Source organism: Frieseomelitta varia, unplaced genomic scaffold (genome assembly GCF_011392965.1).
Source record: "Frieseomelitta varia isolate USP_RPSP 00005682 unplaced genomic scaffold, Fvar_1.2 scaffold_418, whole genome shotgun sequence".
Taxonomy (NCBI): domain Eukaryota; kingdom Metazoa; phylum Arthropoda; class Insecta; order Hymenoptera; family Apidae; genus Frieseomelitta; species Frieseomelitta varia.
Genome location: NW_025110166.1, coordinates 1027554 through 1051226, shown reverse-complemented (window position 1 = coordinate 1051226; position 23673 = coordinate 1027554). Strand labels below are relative to the sequence as shown.

General features: G+C 27.7%; 2 protein-coding genes across 2 annotated transcripts; both read left to right on the top strand.

Moving 5' to 3' along the window:
• The first annotated feature begins 6314 nt into the window (after positions 1-6314).
• Positions 6315-9948, top strand: LOC122531839 (apolipoprotein D-like). The gene is made up of 4 exons (XM_043660081.1): positions 6315-6466; positions 7468-7598; positions 8212-8452; positions 9271-9948. Exons 1-4 carry the CDS (start codon positions 6353-6355, stop codon positions 9670-9672), a joined length of 888 nt encoding a protein of 295 aa, XP_043516016.1. The 5' UTR covers positions 6315-6352; the 3' UTR covers positions 9673-9948.
• A 1111-nt stretch (positions 9949-11059) lies between these two features.
• LOC122531807 (apolipoprotein D-like) lies at positions 11060-16168 on the top strand. Its single transcript, XM_043660019.1, has 5 exons — positions 11060-11213; positions 12795-12913; positions 13174-13307; positions 14543-14722; positions 15484-16168. Exons 2-5 carry the CDS (start codon positions 12803-12805, stop codon positions 15626-15628), a joined length of 570 nt encoding a protein of 189 aa, XP_043515954.1. The 5' UTR covers positions 11060-11213; positions 12795-12802; the 3' UTR covers positions 15629-16168.
• The last annotated feature ends 7505 nt before the right edge of the window (positions 16169-23673 follow it).

The window sequence follows — 23673 nt, the reverse complement described above, 5'->3', positions numbered from 1 at the left end:
TTTTTTTTTTTTTTTTTTTTTTTTTTTTTTTTTTTTTTTTTTTTTTTTTTTTTTTTTTTTTTTTTTTTTTTTTTTCTTTTAGATAGGTGTATTATTACCTAAGGTGCCTTGAAGAAGGGCCTCGACCTCTCTTTAGCTCCTTGGCCATATGAAAATCTCGAGTGTGGAACGGATGATCTTAATGAGCACACAAGAATCGAATAAATTCGTGTTCTAATAACGTTGTCTCTGTTTAACAGTGATTCGTACGTTCCGTGTAACCGAATACGTAAATGATTTTATATCACGAAACTATATTTAACGTGACAGTGATGATAAAAATTTTTATTAAATTTAATTCTTCAAATTGGGAAAATTGGTAAATGTTTGAAATTCTACAGGATTAACTTAACGATATTGAAAAATTGGAAAACCTATAAACCTTTTTGTAATATTAATTTGTCATTGGGAAATCTTTAAAATTCTTTATTGGAATATTGGAAAATTCCTCAGAGTTCTGCACAAATTAACTCGCCAAGAAGCTTTCTCTAATAACGAATTGACTCGCATCATTCTCATTCTGTCCTACTTTTGCAAAACAGCGATACAAAACGTCATACGTTCTACCGTAATATTCGAAATTTTAAAAAATCGCATTAAATGTCGCAGGTATTACGGTTCTTAGGGCTCGAGATATTAAAAAAGTTGCAAGTCGAAATTGTACTTGAAAAATCGACAAAGATCGTTCGTTCCATTTGCGTCGACCATTCTCGCCCTCGCAAAGCGGGCACGGGAACGTAAGAAGAGGTTAGAGGGGTGGTGTGCGCTCTCATTAAGCCAGGCAGAAATGGCCAGCACAAAACAGTGAATGCAATGTGATACTAAATGATAATAAAGATAAAGATAATTATTGTTTAGCGTGCGACGTTTCAGCGATGCGCACGACCGCGACTCGTAGCTCTTTCAAATAAAAAGGAACAAAGGAGAAAAAGAACTCTTTCGATCGCGAGGAGGAAGAAGCTAACAGACGATCCTTTCTTTTTTTTTTTTTTTTTTTTTTTTTTTTTTTTTTTTGTTTTTTTTTTCTTCTGCGAGCCGCCTAAATAATTCTTCTTAGTAACTAACTGTTTCGTCGTTTCTCTGTCCAACCCTCTCCCCCCTGAAAACCCTTTCCGAAAAACCCCCTCGTCCCCTCTTCTCGAGACGTAAGCGCACTAGGATTACGTATACAGATTATTTTATTGTTAATTAGTTACGTTTATCGTGTATACACACACATACACACACACACACCCACACGTGCGTACACATTCGCGACCAGATGTCCCAAGAAGGCATTTTTCTTCCTATAGAAAAGTATTTTGTGTCAAGTTTTTAACTTTACTCTCGACTAACGTTAATCACTCACGAGAAAGACTTTATTTAGTCGTTTAACCGGCGAACGACGAGTTAATTCGTCATCGCTTGTTAAATGGTTGTGAAAATAATGGCGAACGCGTTAGGAGGAATAATAAAACTCGTAAATATAAAATTGACGGCAATATTATTTATGATATTATTAATAATCGAATTATATAATGTATATCGTTATATATATTATTGTAATTGTATTAATAACCGTATTATTAATATTATTTGTGATATTGCCAATAATATTATTTATCAATTACGCGTAGATAATATTATTCTCAAAATCGAAGTTTATGTAAAAAGAAACGCGGTTATTCTCGTCCGTCGTGAAGTCATTATAAATTGATGATTGTTGAAATAATCATTACCATGCTGCGCGTTACTTTGTCATTCTTTAAAAACGTTAATTTTGATTGAGGATCATTGTTCTTCGGACATCTGGTCAGAGTTTCGTAGAGTTTAAGCATCTTCCGAGCGGAGAACGTTTTCCGCGTGCTTTCTTAGTGTTCATAGATTTACAAGAAATAAATTAATTCAGATGAGAAATCTGAGAATGATAAACAAGCGAGCGAAAACTTGGCTCATCAATATCCTTTCAATTTCCTTTCAAGATAAGTCAGACATCGGCTCTGAGGTCCTCGGGGAAATTCTTTTTTATTATTTGCTAATTAATCTTTGAACAGTATTGTTGAGTCACGGATGACTCTGGTAATTTCTGTTCGAATTTTATTGTTAAAATTTGGGATAATTGATTTTTTGTTTTCATATTCGCATTCTTCATAATAGAAATTAGCATGTAGGTAATAAAATTTAATTAAATTAAAAATTCTAAATTTAATTGAAAATTTTTGTCTTCAATGTCCAAATAGTACCAGGTAGAAGTTAATCTTTTAGTGCTAAAAACTTTGAAATGAAAAAAAGAAGCATTTTGTATATCGAGATAATGTTCATTCTTTGTTGAATTTAAAATTTTAATCAGCATAGAGCTCTAGTTTTCACTTTAACTTTCAATTAAGTAGAATGATGCTACATAAGAAAGATAAATCGGAAATATAAAATGAAATTTTTTTTTCACACAACGCTTCGTTCTCGAGAAAATCAACTTTGAACATTTCTTAAGTATACTTGAATTAAACTGGTGTGAATAATCGACGGAAGATTACTCTATGTACGAAAATAAGTGAGAAATGTAGAATAATGTTTATGAAGAGAATTAAATTTAAAAATTCACCGAGTTACACGTGTGCAGTTACACTAATGCAATTTTTAACGAAATTCAAAATCTATTTTCTTGAAAATAAAACGAGACCTGTATTTTTCATTTAGTTTTAACGAAATATATATTCAACGTGTATTTCCTTGAAAACGAGACTTCAAACAAAAAAATTTTATTCTCTATTTACTTCACTTATTTTGGAGTATCCTCGTGTCAAACACAAAATTAACCAAATTAAAGTATGCAAATTTATACAAATTTTCAAACTTAGAAATGACTTTTCGAAAACAAAGCCTCGACCGTTACTCTTTTTTTTTTCAATTTCTAGTTTCACATGCCCTCTCCATGAAAGATAGGACACATTTTCTTTTTGTTTCTAGAAACAATAAATACGAAATAAATACGATTTTAATTGGTAAAAGTTCAATGAAGAAGTTCAGAATATTTCAAACAAGATCACATATGATTTGATTGGGTGAGTATATTTCATATATGATTTGATTGGGTAAGTATAGTACATACGAGAAGAAATTAATGAAAGAGCTATTGTCATGAAGTCGCTGAAGATTCTAAACATCAATATTCGATCATTTATAAAAAATTAGTACCTCAACTCTTTGCTCGATATCATTGTGCTCTAAAAATCTTGATTAATATAAACATTTGTTACAATCAAAATTATGTGATTAAATATTGCAATTAGACTGCGAATTTTTATGCATTTATAAGAAACTTGAAAATCAAGCATCATTATACAAAAATATACAAATATTGAAAGTGGAATATTCGTTGTGGTATTATAATTTTCTCTAGTGAAAAGAAATTTCTATCTATGCTTCATTTCTTTAACAGTCGTATGTTTACTCTTAGCCATCAAAGCAAAAAATCACTCTGATTACACATTATATTAATTATAAGTGGAAGTAGATCGAAAACACGTAAGATTCTTAATAGGACATGAAAAGTTTTATTTTAATAGATTATAATATTTTAAATTAAATGAACTAGCACATTTGCAGACATTTTTTCTTGAGATAATATTTTATAAAGTTTAGATGTTCTCGTGGTGGAATAATTTGTTAACGATTTTCTCCTGAATGGAAATATTTTCAAAATTAGAAAGTGCACTGACCTCGAATAAAAAAGAAAGGTTTAACAGCAAGCAACGTATATTATGCTTCAACCAAAACGTTACTGATTACTTTCATAATACAAATTTGAAAATCAAAATCTTACGATGATGTAGTGTAACATGTAATTCTTAAAAATAAATTACATTTACATCACCAGTGTTTATTAAATAAATGAATATCTGCAAATTAAATAAATTAAATAAACTAACACAATTATAAATAGTTAATTGCATAAACGTAACAATAACAATAATTTTTGTAAAAATCCACAGTCCAATTGTGACCAAATCCATTTCTTAACTAGATGCAATATAAATTGATCGGAATGTTCATCGTGTTTTATAAATAAATTTTTGTACAGAGAATGATTGATATACACGTTCCAGTGAAGAAAAGTAATGTCCCAGTGATGTTTATCGAAATTGTCCATAGCGGTTTCTCCGCTCGTAGACCTATTGGTCTGTAGTTAAAGGAATATCTACTTCAAACTAACGGTTCGATGACCAAGGATTTCATACAAAAAGAAACCTCGTTGAAAAACCCGTTACTGGCGAGCCACGATTAAGAATGGTGGTATATGCTAAACGCTGTCGTTTAGCGTCGTAGACAGTGTCGATTGCATAATTGCAACGCGATAAGTAACAGCCGGTTCTTGTTTTGTTTCGAGAAGGGAAACTCGGGTACGTTTACCATCCACTTGCTCCATTTGCGAACATAAATACAGATTAACAACGAAAGGTCGAGGTTGCTGAAACCGGCTTCGTGAATGACTGCAAGAAGAGGAACAACACCATCAGAGACATAAGTTTCACAATCGTGTATTCCGAGATGCTGGCGATCTCGGTCTGCTGAGCGAACGAGTTAATTGGTTGAAAATAATCAACAGAAGAAACATGTATCCAAGTCAGAATAAGCGAGTGAGTAAATTGGATGTAAAATATTTGTACGTTCTTTCGACGAAAACGGACGTTTTCCATCCAATTTCATTTTTGAGTAATTATATAAATATCTAAAACCTTTTAATATAATATTTTAATATGTAATATATATACAATGTAATATAATAATAATATAAATAATATATTATATTATTATATTATATAATAAAATAAAATCTACATGTATTATATAATAAAATAAATTCTACACTGTTATATTCTTTACAATTATCATGATTAATGAAATTTCAGAAACAATAAGCAATATTTAAGATACAATGTATGTATAAAAATATAAAACCCTATATTTCTCTATAATTTTACATTATTATATTCCCTACAATATAATTTTATATGTAATTTGATAATTTAATATTTTTATAGTATACAATTCCACATTCATAATTCTGCAAATAAATAAACATTCTTTTCAGAATATTCTATATCTTTTTATAATACCAAAATTTTAATTAATTATATACTGCTGTTAATGATAATTGTTAGTTAAATTAAACTACGAATTTCCTCTCTGTAACAACAATTATCATCTAAAATATAATAATCGACATCCAGAACATTCATGCAGTTTACAAAAGAATTGTATACTTAAATGTGAAATTCTGTATTTTTATCTAATCCTACGTTATTCTATTCTCTATAATATGATATTATATAAATATATAATTTAATAATTCAATCTATATAATTCCTGAATATATATACATATATATATATATTTTTTTTAACAAATTTTATTGAAATTTTATTGTCATAGCATAATATTTTAATACGACGTATTCTCAATACAATAATGAATTTCCATACATTAATATTAATATTAGTACCAATAGTAGTACTGCTAACACTATTACCAATAATAACTGTGAAATTAATTAAATCACCCATCATATTATTATAACATAATATCTTAATACGACGTAATCTCAATAGAATAATGAATTTCCATTCATTAATATTACTACTCCTATTACTACTAATTACCAATAATAATTGTGAAATTAATTAAACTAAACTGCCTATCAATAACAACAATTATATTATTTAAACAATATATTATTGTAACAATATTATTTAAACAATTATATTAATTGTTATTATTTAAACAAATACTTAAATAACAATTATATTATTTGTTATATTATATATTATTTATTATTTAAACAATTATATTACTTATTATATTATTTAAACAATTATATTATATATTATATTATTTAAACAATATATTATTGCAACAATTATATTATTTAAACAATGATCGATATTCAGAAAATTGAGCTAGCTCGTGGCCGTTACAGTAGCTACGCCTCGATCAAAGAAATCTTGGCACCGATCCAGCCAACAAAGGTCTCTTCTTCATCGTTCAGAAGTACCGTTTCTTCCGAAGAAATTGCATAATGGAGCCTGCATCGGACTTCTCTCGGCGAGTCGTCGGCAACCACCTCGTGTGTTGAACTTTCTTGCCGAGAAGTCGTCTAACAACATTGACCAATGACCATCGTCTGGTGACCAGATTCTGGGGCCACCGAGAGTACCGTAAGAATATTCACGTGTTGGTAAAACAGAGGGGGGTAGTGGCCGGTCAACGCTCTTACCTGGTTAATGTATATAAGAGACACGGTTTGAACGATGTTCACGGCAGATCGACGGTAGACATGTTCGGCAAGATAGTTTTGATCCTTTCGGCTTTGGCTTTGGTTAGGGGCCAGATACCTAGCCTGGGTTTCTGCCCAGATTACATACCGATGGCCAACTTTGACATGAACAAGGTAAACACGATCGATCGAATATGTTGAAAGTGAGAAATTTATACTAAAAAAGTGCACTGTACGACGTCAAATCAGCAATTGTAACTTGGTTCATATAGACTAGATATAGACTGTGAAGGTGAAGATTAAAAATTTGCTTGACGTGCATTGAAAATTTATTTCCAACAATTGTAACTTAATCTGTGTTTCCCAGGAGAATTAAAAACTTTCCCTTGCTCTGAATTTGCTCTGCTAATAATTATAATTCGTTGTAATTTGTATTTCAATTGGTGTTACGTTGGTTCTAAATATTTACTCTATTAATAATTATAATTTAATCTGTATGTTTTAAAGTTAAAATAACAAAAAGTTTATTTTATGTTACATTCGTTTTGTATATATTATTAAATTGTACTGTTATTGTTAACATTATAATATTAATGTGAGGACGGATTTTTCTTTTACATCATACATTAAATAATTCGTCTTTTCTATGTCTAATATATTATATATTATATTATATATTACATTATATTATAATATTATATTGTATATTATATTACATTATAATATTATATTATATATTATAATATATCTAGGGATGATATTCTGTGATAGTTTGATATTTTAAGTACCAACGTTACAGTTTCAAAATACTTTAATTATTAGAAGTTTATTACTCAATGTTCATGTTGTATGAACAATAATTAATATTTTTCGTGGAGTTTTTATTACTTAACGCTATATAAAATAACTAAAATGACCAGTTCGTAACTTTTCATAGGAATTTAATAGATTTGCGATGATGCGTATTTAAAATTTTTTTTCAAAATATATAAATAAAAGTTTAATATTCTATTTTAAATATATATGTATTATATATATTAATGTATGAATATATTTTACATGTTTTTTATATTTTAATTGTCACTGACTTTAGTGTTGAATCTTTATCTGTTTTTATCTTAATTGATATTAAATATTAAGAAATGTTTTGTGCAATTATTTTCGTTGTTTTCCAGTTTCTAGGTATCTGGTTTGAAGCTGAAAGGTACTTCCAACTGACAGAAGTAGTATCGCGATGCGTAATGGTAAATTATTCGCTGGGTTCTGATGGTAAATTTCGTGTCACCAATGAAGTTACAAATAGATTGTAAGTATGTTCAGTAGATTGTTTTGTGTTTGAGAAAGTTCAAAAAATTTATTGTTAAACTGTTACTAATAGTAATATATTTTGTATATATTATTAAATTGTACTGTTACTGTTAAAATTATAATATTAATGTGAGAATGGATTTTTCTTTTACAACATTCATCAAATAATTCGTTTTTTGTATTGTCTAATATGTTATATATTATATGTCTTTTGACTAATATATCATATATTTTATGTCTCATATATTATATATTATAATATATATCTAATATTGCTAATATAATATATGATTAATATATTATATATATTAATCATATATTATATTATGACTAATATATTATATATTTATGTCTAATATATTATATATTATAATATTAGAATATTATATTATATATTATAATATATTCTCATATATATTATATATTAATATATTCTCATATATTATAATGTCTCATATTCCTAGGAATGTTTAAAGTTATACTATGGTATTTAAAAATACAACTCTTATTTATTACTATTAAACAATAATAATAAGTATTTATTATTTGTTCTTCTTACATCGTTCTTTGATTATTAATTTTTAATTAAATTTATAAAAAAAAACATTCAGCACGGGAATCAAAAGAGTATTAGAGGGTGAGATCAAGAAAGCTGCCTCAAAAGCCGAAGAAGGAAAACTTACTGTGAAATATTCATTGCCATTGAGTCCTGAAACTAAGTATTCAGTGCTTGAAACAGATTACGATAATTATGCGGTTCTGTGGAGTTGTTCTGGTATTGGTCCATTCCGCACACAAAATGCCTGGGTTATGACAAGAGAGAGACAAGCACCAGGAACAGTCTTACAAAAGGTAAATTTTACTTTATTTTATATGCATTGAAACCTAATCTATTTGTATTTATATTTGTTTACATATCTTTCAAATTCTTCTTCTCTTTAATTTATTAAATATCTTAATATTAATATTTACATTTCTATTTATTATATATATATATTTAAAGTTGGCGTAGTTATCTCAATATTAATATTTGCACTTGCATTTATTATTGAAGTAAATATTATTAAAATTAATAATTGAAAATTTAAATTAAATTAAAATAAAGTGTCGATCAAAAATTTAGATACACTTTTATTGCATTTATATTCCATACTTAATTTAATGTTTCGTTACATTCCTATATATTATCTGATTATATTATACGAACGTATTCTTTATATAGTAATACTAAAATAATCTGGGTAAGGAAATCAATTGATCAATAGTGTATATTATAACTTAATAATAATCATAATAAATTTATAAATACATAAATGTTCAGAATGAATTTATCATACAAAAATATATAAAATATCTCACATAGAGTATTCATTACAATTTTTATCAAATAAAACAAATCTCTAAGTTCTGTTTCTTTAACCGTAGACATAGAATAAATTTGCATAAATATCCGCTATTAATAAGATACTAACATTATCGGATTTCTATTTTTAATTAACAAAATTAGATGTGTATTATTTTTATTTTCGTAGTAATAATTAGAAATTTTTTTAACCATTAAAAATTATAAAAATTTAAAAATTATAAAATTATAATGTTAACTATTATAATGTTAAACTATAATGTGAAATAAGAATAACGAAAATAACGTAAAACACACTGTCAAATAGGCATACGCAGTCCTGGACAAATACCAGATATCCAAAATGTTCTTCGTAAAAACAGACCAAGAAGACTGCGCCTACTTAGAAGCGTCAGCAGCACAAAACGATCAGACTTCCGAAGAAGCTCCACAGAGAGACACCGAAAACGTCAGAACCGCTTTAACATCAGACGCAGCAGAAGCTACGCTCGAAATGAAGAACACAAAAGAAAACGAGAAGCAACCACAAATCATCGAAAATCCGAAGAAGAAACCTATTAACACAGTTCCCGAACGAATCATGGAAGTGGCTGACACTGTGCAACAAGATGCGCCAATGAACGGCGAAAAAATAAAAAATGAGAATATCAGCGAGGCTACGTCAGAGAAAATGGATGAAAATGTGAAACAAGCGGGCACCACCGCGTGAAAATGAAACGTAAAGATGAGAATTTCAATTCATTTCATTGGGGAGATATCGTGTAGATTAGTTGAGTCTCGGGCTTGTACTCGGTTTTGTTCTGTCGAAACCAGACTCGCCTGAGTTTCGCGTTCATTATCCATCGCACTTTAAAAAAGGACTGCCACTTTCATGATTCACAGAGGGATAGGAGGGGTATTTGTTTTTACTCATGTACAAATGTAAAAAAGAAAAAAAAAGAAAACAAAGTTTAAATAAATTGTTACATAAAACACTGCTGTGAAATTCTGTTGCATTTATGATTTATCCAGCTTCGGTTATCAGTAAATCGTTGAAGAAGATATGAAGGAGAAAGTTGCGATTAAATATTTTGTTTAAATAAAATATACGTTCTTGGATACATGTATTATTATTATTTAATTATATTCAGTACTTAATTTTATGTAATGAAGTAATGCCTAATATTAATGAAAAAAAGTTAAATAAAATTACTAGGTAATATTTAACTTTATGTTCATGTTGATTTAATTATTTATAAAAATAGATAAAACGATAACAAGAACATTAACGAACAAATATTTTCATTACTCACTTATTTATTATTACTATATGTCATAATTTTTTGTTTAATTCGTTCCAAATACTTTAATTTTACATTTATAAAGAAAAACAGTAACAGATTAAAAATAAATGGAAAAGTATAATAATTCCATTATTATTATAATATATATATATATATATATAATAGATATGATACGCGACGATACATATTAAGTAATACTTAATACAATGTATTTTGTTATTATTATAGAAGAATAATACAAAGTTTTATATCAAAAAGAAATAATTCTTCAAATTTAAAGAAAGCTAATAATATGTAATAATAACATATATTATAGTAATATAATAATAATAATATAATAATATTTTATTGCACTTAATTTCATTTACTATATATGGTACCATATTATTCAAATCCACTAGTTTAACCAAAATGTGTCGAAGCATTGTCCAGCAAATTCAAATAGAGATGAATTTAAATAAACTCACATCATCAGATAAAAGTAATCACGTCTTACTATAATGCACCGTTTTTTTTTTTCTAATGACTCAAAAAAAATACAAGTAATCATTCAACATACCACATATCATTTTCATATCTTAAATGAATCACAATACAACCATACGAATGTACGAATTTGTTTTTCTAAAAGATGCTTGCCTAAAGTTTCTAGAACTTGCGTGAGATTCATCCTGTCGAAATTAAATCAGGAAAGAAGAATTAGCCGATTAGCCGCCGGTAAATTCAAGCCATAAGTCTGGGGTTTCTTGAACCTCCAGCGTACCGTTAGTGACCCACTAACTGACAGAAATCTTTCGAACGCATCCAGTCAGCCTTCACGATTCGTGTCTCTGCGTAAGCAGGAAGGTGCAAAGAACTGGGAAGTCCAGTCACTGGCGAACAGTTGATCGTGTGAGAAGTGTCACTGTCAACCCCGATCAGTTTTTCCAGTTGTCAAGATTCAGCGTGAACGACGATTGTCAATTCGGTACGTGTCCCATTCAAATCAATTCAACTCGTGACTCTCATAATTTTTGGCTGATCGCAATCAAAGATCACGGTGTTCTTCCGTTTGTATGCGTCGCACATAGAGAGATGATGCGAAACTGGCGCACGAATGCGCGTATATATTATCGTCCAAACGTTTGAAATATAGTGGTCTATAATGGAAATTTAATAGCTCAGTTATTCAAAGAAAAATAATGATTCATTCGTTTACAGATTACTCAGAGTCATTTTTCTTTTGATTTGTTAAGAGCACAGTGTTGTTGCATTAATTAACACAATTTTCCATTCGCAACATTTTTTCCATTTAATTTAATTCTGTTTTTAACATGGTTGAAAATATTCCTTAATATCTTGTTTCAATTATGAAATTTAAAGAAATTTATATAATGTTATGATGTAATGTTACTAAACGGTTAATATATCTTTGAAATGGGATATTTCAATATTTTCATAAGATTAAATATTCTTAGTTATTGCTCCTTTTATTACTAAACTTTTATACAATGAAAGATAAACTAGCCGTTGCTCCTTTTATTATTAAAATTTTATACAATGAAAGATAAACTGAAAAAATAATTAATTTTTTATCTTCTGCTTCTATTTAAGGAAATTATTAATTATAATAATAATAAATTATTAATTTTTAGTTATTATAGCTGAATTATTAAATTTCAATCTTGACTCACTGTGTGCACTATATTAGTATTGCATAAAATTATATTCGTTTGACGCATGAGATTATGATATTGATCTTTTAAATACTCATTAAAATTATCAAAAGTCAAACAAATATAACAAATTATTTTCATCCTTAAATATATATATATCTTGATATATTCATTTGGTATATTATGTAATATGTTGTCCTCTTTGAATCTCTATTAAATAAATTATTATTTTTAGAATACTATCATTATGGGACTCTATGGATGCTGATATGTATTTATTTATAATTTGTTTTTTATTATTATAATGTATTTTAGTAAAGATTGTTTAAATTAAGTAAGATCATTCATATCTGTTTCACTTATTGTTTATAAAATGTCGATATTTCAAAACGAAAATACACCGTTTCAAAGATGGAAAAAGCCTTTCCTTAAATTCAGTATTTTTTACGAAATTCATGATTATGAATACGTTTCAAATGAAAGTTTATATTTTCTTATATATCAATTGGTCAAACATTTTATTTTTTATACAGAAATATTAGATTACTTATATCAGAAAATATTTACTTGAAAGATGTTTCTGATTTTGATTTCATCAAACTTTATTAATTACTACAGACAACAAATTATACATATTTTATTTTAATTAATAATTATTATTATTAATTATCATAATTTAATACAAGGTAGAGTAAAATAAATATATACAAAAAAAATTATTATTGTATGCCCCCTAAAGTATAATATTTTTTAAAGTAAATATTTTCAGGAACAAATATTTCAATATACTTTGGTGTAGACAATTAAAAACACGAACAGTAGTAAATAACACAAATATTTATACGATCCCACTTCAGTGAAACACTCTTTATTATACAAAGACATATTTACAGAAGAGATAATGTTGCGGATATATTTACTTATAATCATCGCAAGTGCTGTGACAGCACAGGTACCATTCTTGGGTTCGTGCCCCAACGTGGAAACCACACAGAACTTCGATATGAAAAGGGTACGTACGATAACAACACGTTTCGAAGTTTATTACGTTTATACTAGAAACTAGAATAGATTTCTTGTACATACCTGTGTTATTGACTTACTTATAAAGCAATGCAACCTGCATTTAGAAAGTTGTCCTCGATAGGACATTGATATACATGCGATGTAACGAGCGATATGTAAAGTGTTCAAGTTCAAAGATGGCTTAGCTTAGACTTTCTTTGAAGTGTATGTCATTTCGGTAAATGTGCGTGTTCCATTGTTTTCTAGTATTTGGGAAAGTGGTATGAGATCGAGAAGTACTTTGCATTCTTCGAGTTCGGTGGAAAATGCGTGACTGCTACTTTCAATATAACGGACGACAGCAACTCGATCAACATTTTGAATAAGCAGATATCTTCTTTGTGAGTATAGTCAATAGTTATTTTTTATTACTTTTTCTACTTGTATTTTTTTTTTTTTTTTTTTTTTTTAAAGAACAGTTACGAAAAGATGTTTATAGATGTTTATGTGTCTTAAATGTGCAAAAGCACAATATGGTATTTATGCAAGTGAAATGTGTAATTTTATTTATATTTATTAATATGATAATAGAAAAGATAATAGAGTTTAATACTTGAAATATCAATCCATATTAATTAAAAAAATTATTAAGAATTGTTGGTTTTGTAGATATTTTAACTTTTGTAGATATTTTAATTTTATAAGATCTATTGCATGAAAGACAAGGACAATATGAACACAAGGATAAATTTTACAAGATTAAAATAAGTATCTTCTGATAAGTTTTCAATATATATAGATTAATAAGAAGAAAATGTCGAGTTGTATTGATTAATGGATAAAAATATATATATAATCTTCATATTTTAATAAAAAAAAAAGCAAAGTACCAACAAAAGCAATTACAGCGTTTGGAAACTATGTAATTCTTGTTTGAAACATTTTTCTCTATAATGAATAATTTACGAGCCATTTTACATTACGAAATTCATATTGTGAAATATTTATATTTGAAATGTAATTAATTATATTTATACGAAACTAATTAATTATATTTAAACATGAAATTTACAATCAGATTTAGAAATGAAAAAATTCATTTCATCTAAAAAAAAAAAAAATAGAATGTTCCAAATTTTAGAACGAGGATACGTACGAAATATGAAATATGTTTTTGCATGTTTCTAAATATAAATATATAAAAAAACATGCATTATAATTACGAAATCTACATGTTTTCATAATTTTCTAATCGTATAATTAATTTTTATGTAGGTTTCATTTCTCTACTCCTAAGTACAGATTTTATTTATTCTATGCATTTATATTAGCTGTAATGTAAATAGAAATAATTATTAAAATATAAAAAACATTACATAATTAATAATGAAGTAATTCGATAAAATTAAATTCGATAAATTGTTAAGCAGAGAAAAGTGATGTTCTTTAAATTAACTTTAGAATCATTATTTACGTAATCATTTTGCAATAAATATACTCATAAGAGTAAGTAATTTATTTCTTGAGAATTAAACAATAATCGTGTGCTGTTGTTTGCGTTATTCGTATAGATTTTCAAAAAGTGGAGTTGATCAGTTTAACTTCCGGGAAGCTCATATTTTTATTATTTATTTAGGACTGGAGTTTCTTCAAGTATCGAAGGTGTTGGGAAACCTGTTCTTAAAGTGGAAGAAGCAAAATTGAGTGTTTCGTTCCCGAGTATGCCTCTTCCAATAGATGCACCTTATTGGATTCTTGATACCGACTATACAACTTATGCAGTCGTATGGAGTTGTTCGAATTTCGGTGTGTTCAGGTAAATATTCAGAAAAGCAAGATGTAATAAACGTAGTTCATACATTTAATTGTCAAACAACAATTTTTATTTCAAAACAACAATTATTTCTTCGTATGAAGATCATATGATGAAAAATACAAGTCACATGTCAATTTTAAAATTCAACATATTACCAATCAATTCTACATTAAGATTATCATTTTACTTGATTGTTGTATTAAATGTTTTTATTAATATTACTAATATGAATGCTTTTTCTGATTGATTTCTTTATTCGATTGTTATATTAAATATTTCATTTCTTTGATTGTTGTACGTTTTATCAATATTATTAAAATGTATTATAAAATGTTAAAATATTAAATGTTAAAAAACACTTTGTTGCTCTCTTGAATATTTGAAAGCATTAACTAATATAAAATAATATAAAACATCAGTTAATTGTATAGCTTACTATTAAATAAATTAAATTAACATAATGTTTATCAACATTGATACGTCCGTATGAAAAATTAGATTTATATTTTCGAATCTATTAAAATATTCCCCTTCACAATTAATACTGGTGATATAACAAAATATTATACTGCTTACCATATCGTATGATCTTCATACTTTATTACTGTTTTTTAAATGAATTCATTGTTTACAAGTTCGTTATTAATAATAGATTATAAGTATTAAAAGTTATTAAAATTATTAAATTTATTAATGTAATTTAATGTGTAATAACAAGAGAGAATTATAATCAATTATAATCAATGTTGTATACATTTCAGTACGAGGAACGTCTGGATTTTAGCAAGAGAACCAAAGCCACCGGTTTCTGTTTTAGAAAAAGCTTATCAGATATTGGATAAAAATAATATAAGTAGAGCGTATTTCATTCGTACAGATCAGAAGAACTGTCCTATAGGGAACTGAATAATAATAATATTTCATTAAATATCAAAGCACATTTATTTCGTTCAAAACAGCGTAGTTTTGTTTCATTGTAAAATACATTATGACGTATCTTTGAAGTCAATAGGTTTTGAAAATCACCAATTCCTGTGACTGTACGTTCAATCTGATCCGTGATCATTTAGTTATTGATCTTTAGCTGTAATGTGAAATGCATGTGATTTACTTTATTGATCGTTCATAAAGAAAATTAGTAATTTGGATACAATTATTTATATTCGTTAATTTTATAGAATCAAACAAGTTTTTAATGCTTTTGATATTTGACTTAACTTTTTTTTACAAATTTATGTCAATTGTCGAGAAGTTTTCAATGAATAATTATTCGTTTAAATTGAAATTAAACTGTGCTAAAATTTCTATCCATGTTAGAAACTAAAAGGGCAATTTTTGATACTGTATTTTAGAATAACGCGTTGTTATATTTATTTTATTTATTTATTTATATTGTATTAAATGAAGTGACACTAAAATGTGTGATAATAAACAATTATTTATCGAAATACATGGAAATGTTTCAAATTTTAATTTAACTGTACATTATAATATTTATGTTATATTGTTAATTAATTATATATTGTTTAATTATTAATTAATTATATAATTTTAATTTTTCGACAGTTATAATTAAAATTTGAATGAATATAATTCTTCATATCAGAAAAATGTATGCATGGAAAATAAGTTTGCGCATATATTGCAACTGATATTACAAACAAGATTTACATAATATTATTGTTATATTGTCGATGTAATTAAAAAGAAGTCAATGAATATTAATATTCATATTAAACGATGTATCTTTCGCATAATTAACGAATGTTTAATTAAGTTCCAATACACATTAATCTTTCCTTTTGTATTATCATGATAGTGATTAAATTGACCCACTCTAAATAATTGCTATAATTTGTGAAATTTTGGCAACTACAAATATTTAGTGTAATTTTATAATTAAAGACAACTGAAAAGATTCCTAAATTGAAAAAATACATATTTGGTGCACAGTATTTGTTATTTATACATATCTTCTATATTTATTGTTATACTTATGTATTTACTAATTAGGAACTGTGTATTTCATAATCGTAAATATATATTATGAAAACATTTTCACGTTTAATAATAAAACTAATATATATTTAATTAAATATCTGAAGTATGATAACAATTTATTAAATAATATCCAAAACAATCTTAATGATATATATAATGTACATATTTTTTTTATCTTATATGTATATATATTTTACATACATTATATATTAGATATAATAATTATACGTATATAATGCTCTATAGGCATTTAATCGAACAGTTATATACTTGCAAATAATTTATTAGTGTCGAAATTTTTATATCTTTTCTTTTTATGATATGTATTATCATCCTTAGTCAATACATAGACGAGGTATATACGTAGATACTTCGTGTGTGAATAGCATTGCATTTTATGGTACTTTGTACCCCACGCTCTGAAATACCGACGTAGTAAAAAACCAGTGGTTTTTAGCGCACTCTACGCTTAATAACGGCGAATTGGAGAACTACATCAAGTGAAATGATCGAGGTTGACTAAATGAGCGAGGGACATTATTTTTGAAATTTAATGCCACAGACGATGTATATGTCGTTTGTGCCGTTACAGTATATTTACAACTTTTTTTATGAATTATAGATACAATAGCAAATAATAAATACTAATTTAAATTTAATTAAAAATATTCCTTTATATTATTTCACAATTAAATATTTGTTAATTAAATAATTTAACAACAGCGTTAAATTGTAATTTATTACTTGCTTTTGTTTACTTTGCATAAACTGCAAACAATTGCAAAACGAACAGTTGTGCAAACACATAGGAGAATAATAAAATCCTGTAGGTAGTAGAAATTCTGAAAGTACATTTACAGGGATTTTCACACGATAATATTGTGCAATATTGAATTATACTGAAAGTACAGGCGCGCTTGAATTGTTATTTTGTCCCACGTTAAAAATGCAGGAAATAGGCACGAAAGAAATAAATCGAGCGTCCGATAATAAAAACACCGCCGTCACAATACTGTTAAATTAAACAAATAAAACGTAGGGGGTGTGGTCGCGTGTTAGGTCTATCCCTAACGCTTCGTCACGTGTCATCCGAGCAAACAGACACATTCAATTGCAGAATCTGCAGGATATCATCAGCTGTGCATTGTGCATGGAAAAGAGAATCCCACGAAACACCCCACAAAAGCAGAATCGCGTAAAAAAAGGGGACATACGCATATATGGCAGACCATATTTAATTATGGTTGACTAACATCTTGTTACCTCCTAAAATATGGTTATCGAAATGGAAATAACTCTAGAATTTCTAAGGGAGAGACGTTGTTCGAACGCACAAGTTGGAAAACGTTAAATTAAAATTATTTCCTTTTCGTAAAGTTCTAAAAAATTTATTCATTGTTATATAGATGTTTAAGTTTAATATTTGAAAGTCCTCATTATTATATGCGACGAGTACTTTGCAGAACTTTTACAAAAATGAATAAAAGATAATTTTTATTTTTATCTTTTTTTTAAAGTAAGAATTATTTTAGAGTTAGTATAAATATCTATCTATTGCGCAAATGAAATTTTTTGGTAAACTAAAAATTTTGTTATATTTAAACTTCTATTTTTATTTATTCTGATTTTTAATTGACTCATAATTAATTAACTCAAACATTATTTTGTAATTAGTTTGTGAATTAATCAAAAATGAGCTAGAAAATAGAAATTTAAATACAACAGGATCGATAAAAAATATCATACATGTAATAGAGATTTTCACAGAATAAAACCGCAAATAATACTAAGAAAAAAAAAAGATGTGTTAATGGAAGTCAAAAGCAAAGAAATTAAATATAATAGTTTATCTAAACCCAAACAAAATTGTTCTGAAAGCATATATGAATAAAGAATGTCAATGAATATTTTATTCTGCCATACCTGTTTAGCTCATAATTCATATTCATCATTGAACCATTGGAAACAATAACAGTTTAAAATTAGACTACTAAATTTTGGAATTTTTCATTTATTTCAATTTTATTATTTTTATTATTCTTATCATAGAGGAATGATATAAAATAAAAAATAAAATGAAAAATCGTAAATTTTAGTAATATAAATTATTATAGCCATTTGTAAGAATAATTCCTTTTATTAAGAAATGAGAAGAATATCAATACGTTGAGCGATCAGGCTAGTATGTTGTTAAAAGATATATCTATTATTTTACGATGCAAATTTATTGAAACATACATAAATGAAAATAAATTTGATGTAAAAATATATACTATTTTGTCTAAGATCTATAATATAATAAGACGTTTTATAAAATTTTTATTAGCGAACAATTTTTTTCAGAATAAATATGTAAGAAGTGTAGATTCAGAGGCTTCTTCTTCAATAATTTACATAATAGCTCGAGGCTTATGAATTCATTGTAACGAATAAACTACTGATTCTTATGCAAATTTATATTCTTAAGAATCTAATAAAAAGTATAGAACTTTAATAAAAAAAATTTACATAATAAAAATTACGTGAAGTATCCGAAATATTTTCTACAACATTCAATACGTAAACACATGACATAAAAAACTATATGAAATATCCAGAATATAACACTTTCTGTAAAACATTGTTCATATTTTTACATCTTCCTATAGATAAATGCATAAAAATACGCGATCTAGACTATTTATGTATTTTAATGAATCTGACAGAAATGAGGCCCAAATAAATCTATTAAATCTTCTTTCAAACATAATAAATACCACAGTTTATATATTTTTACACACTACGTGCATTGTGTGAATTTTCGAATTTCTCACAAGCGCATAAAAATTCGCAGTCTATCAATAGACCATGATACCTGCGACGATCAAGCAGCACGGTGAGAAATTTTCTATCACCTCGTAGAACAAGTTTGTATTTACTTACTACCATCTTCTCATTAGCACCTGACAGTTAGCCGTTTAGAGGCGACGATGAGATTCCGTTTTTCTCTCCTAGGAATAGGTGTTCCCTCTAATCAAGCGGAATCACTAGCTAGATAGATTAAAACGCGGTGTAATCTGAATCAAGATCTAGATAGGCAGGCAAGGAACCACCGCCGGAGAGCCGACAGGTCTCCTTTCAAATTTATCCGGCTATCCTTTTCGTCTCTAACTGCTCTTACACACGAAATAAAGCGAAAGACAGACAACGAAGAGAAACAAGGAGAGGGCGAATTCTGCGTACGAGGAGCGGCAGAAGAGAGGATGGCGCGAGCGTCTCTCGAGGGCCCGAGTATCCGCGTGGGCCCTTGGTTCCTGAGCAACACCGGCCCCTAATAACAGGGTACACCGAGGCTAAACAAACATACACGCCCCTGGCATCTCTCGTTGAAAGAACACACGAGAAGAAATGTAAAACAAAACAGAGAAGAAGGAGAAAAAAAACGGGCAAAGGAAAAAGGAAAGAGCAGAAACAATTTAGCCACGCCACTTAAAGGATGCAAGGTGAAGTATGATAGGTACTGAAAGATTCAACAGAGAAAATCATGGGAGTATACTTATATACAGCGTGCCTCGTTTCGCTGAAGTTATACGTCGTTCGTAAATTTTAATCCATCAGATAATAGAGGCAAAAAAGGGGCGAACGCAGGGAGTACAGGAATCTCGATTCTGATATTTATTAAAATTACGGTGCTGCAATTTCGAGGGATGCATGCTTTGCTCGAACAACTGACAGAACACGATATACTTATCAGAAGTAAGGAGAAATATGCTGAGCGTAAAATGTCGTCGATAAATTGTTAATGTAAAACGTTACGGCAAACTTTTTCTAATTGCAGTCGTGAATAACGAACGTCTGCTTTGCCTGTTCGTCTCTTAATATCTGGCGATTTAATACGAAATGAAGAGAATGCATATCGTCTTCGATAATCGATTCGATGAATCCATTCAGTAGCAAGTTTAATTACGTAATGAATTCATTGTTCAAGTTCTGGTAATTGATTCTCAGCCGACGAGAAAAAATCAGGCCACGTTGAGAAACTTGTTCGCGATTCTCAGTTATGCAAGAGAAATTTAGTGTAGTTAATATTGTAGCAAGATTTAAATGATCATTGTTACTACTAAATTTAAAGATAAAGACACATTCAGAACATAGTATTTGTAACATTTAACATTTAATAAAATGGACTTTTGCTCGAACTGGGTTTATAAAAATATAATAATATGAAAATACATTTTTAATATCAATGGTGATTTTTTTTATCTGGCTAGTATTTTAGCATATATATTGCGTACAGGAAATGAACATACATACTTGTTTTGTTACTTTTATAATTAATTAATTATACAAAAGTATTTATCGATTAAATACGCACATTCTATATAGGAAATTGACACATCGTTATAGAATGGATATAGCTAACAAATATACAGTAAATAATTTATTTTTTAATCAATGAATTGTACATCAACTTCATTTATAAACTAAATACTCATTAAATTTAGTACGTTAGTTGCGTGTGAAAAATGAAAAAAAAAAAAATGCAGAAATTAACACATAACTTAAACTAATTTAAACTAATTGTACGGGTCCAATAAAAGTGTAACGGAATTGTTGACCAACACTGTCAACGAAATAAAATATTTTTGGAAGATAAAGAAAGTTATTATCGTTGATCATCAGAAACGTTGGATTAAAAAGGAACGTACTCCCTGTCCCATTTACTGTCGATTCTTCTCGTATTACTTCACCATTTCTTAAAATGAAAGCCAAAACGTACGTACAGAGCTGGAGAAGATGGCCTGGCCTGCCATGTAATCAAGAAAAGTAAAGAACGAGAGATAATGGAACGCTACTAGTCGGCAGACATTCTTAGTATTGTTTCTGAATAGGTACTACCATTGTATATACGCACCTACGGGTTTCTCAATATTCTTGAATACGTTTTGAACGTTTCTCTGTCTGTTTTTAAGACACAATCACATCGAATCAATATATATGTAGATTGTTATATATGAAACAGCGAATTTTACGAGAGTATGAAGAGGGTTATTCAGAATTTAGTGACTGAAATCATTGTTAAATAATATTTATCAATAATTGTCTGTTTAAAATTTGAAGCATGCCGAGATATCAAACGATATGATATTTCGTTGATTATTTTATTATAAAATTATTTATTATAAAATTATGTAGATTAAATATAATAAATGAATATGAATGAATATCGAATTTGAGTTATTTTTTTTAATGAAAATTCATATTGCGTAAAATTGCTCGTGACATTAATATAAATTTTCGAAAGAGACCTATCAATCAAACATGAAAAACTTATCAAATAAATTCTAAAATATCAAGAAAAAAATTATCAATCGACTAAAGATTTTAATTGTAATATTATTTTATAATATAATATAAAACATATTGAATCTGAGTCGAAATATAATTAATATTATTTTTTAAAAAGCCACAAATATTAAAATTTTTATTAAGAATTTTTCTACTCTATCTGCAATAAGTTAGTGCGGTATTTAGGTTTAAGAATTATTCAAATAATACATTTGAAAAATTATGAATTGAATGATATACAATATTTACCTAGGTGTCACTTGAAATAATCGTTTCTTGAAATAATTCGTCTCTTTTGAAAAGACATAAAAATTATTTTTCTCTAAATTATTTCATTTATTTATTAATTTATTTAAATTATTTTCATTTATTACCAAGCGAAATAAATTTTATTTATTTTGTGTTTAAATAAATTTTTATTTAAATAATTCTATGTCAATATCGTCAATTGCTTCACAGATGTCAAATAATCTTACGTCGTACGTGTTATTTTATTTGAATAATCGAATTATTTGGAAGTAATTTATTTAACTCTTACATTAAAAAACTTTTCTATACAATTTCTAAAATAACAATACTAAAATTAATCGAAATGATTCGTTACTTCATATTATTTTTCTTCATTTTATTCCGAATGAAACGTATCCAAGCCTAATATAAACTGCTACGATGCGCAGCAACGGATACAGCTTATGGATTACAGCGTTGAATCGATATAAATCGTATTTCATTGGCCGAAGAAATATTTCGAAAATATCGCATAGGCTTCTTAATCTAAATGGAAATACGTAGCGTGAAAGTTAAATGCCTTAAGGGTCGATCCATTTGTCTCTAGCACGTGCAAAAGACCGGCGAAGGGACGCGCAAAATGCGAGAGTGCGAGTAAAAGGACGCGAAGAAGGAAGGAGAAGACGAAAAGGACGGAGAGGGAGAAGGCGAAGGGTATAAGAAAGAAGAAAGTGAAGACGAAGGTAGATGAGACAAGAGCCATTCTGGTTTGTGGGCACAACCGCTGCCTGCAGCCCACAATTATGATAATAGCCCCTGGTCCTGAGTCTTGTTAGTCCAACGCGGAGCCAGCTCCTTTTATCTATATCTTATTTTCAGGCTGATCCTTTGCTTTACTACTTTCACCCCTTTGTCATCAGTTTGCTAAGACCGGATCGATCGAATTTTGCGGAATTATTATATCAATAAATATGTACGTTTATCTTTTAATAAATGAATCGTTCAGAAGCCGCATTGATTAACTCCATAAATTGAAAAGCATAGAAAAATGGTAATATTAAGTGTTGCATTTACTTTCATATGTTAGTTTCATAAGATTAAATGAGTTTATAAAGGTTCATGTTATTAGAAATTAGAAACAAAACATTTTTTATAAAGCTTCTTTATGAAACCTTTCAAAGATTAATTGCATTAATACGATTTTAACATTATTTTCAGATAAATGAAAATAATTTCAATGTATTTAATTAATCTCGATAAAACGATTTACATAAAATAAATTATGTATAATTCGGGATTTACGCAATTGATTAGTGTATTAACGGGAAATTTGAAGTGAAAATTTAATCAATACAAAGAATCGTCTTTTTTTAAAATTCACAAATAAAATAAAA

Coding starts and splice junctions, on each gene's coding strand:
- LOC122531839 (XM_043660081.1), top strand. CDS start 6,353: ATGTTCGGCAAGATAGTTTTGATCCTTTCGGCTTTGGCTTTGGTTAGG. Junction 6,467..7,467: donor CCAACTTTGACATGAACAAG/GTAAACACGATC, acceptor GTTGTTTTCCAG/TTTCTAGGTATCTGGTTTGA. Junction 7,599..8,211: donor AATGAAGTTACAAATAGATT/GTAAGTATGTTC, acceptor AAAAACATTCAG/CACGGGAATCAAAAGAGTAT.
- LOC122531807 (XM_043660019.1), top strand. CDS start 12,803: ATGTTGCGGATATATTTACTTATAATCATCGCAAGTGCTGTGACAGCA. Junction 13,308..14,542: donor AATAAGCAGATATCTTCTTT/GTGAGTATAGTC, acceptor TTATTTATTTAG/GACTGGAGTTTCTTCAAGTA. Junction 14,723..15,483: donor TCGAATTTCGGTGTGTTCAG/GTAAATATTCAG, acceptor TATACATTTCAG/TACGAGGAACGTCTGGATTT.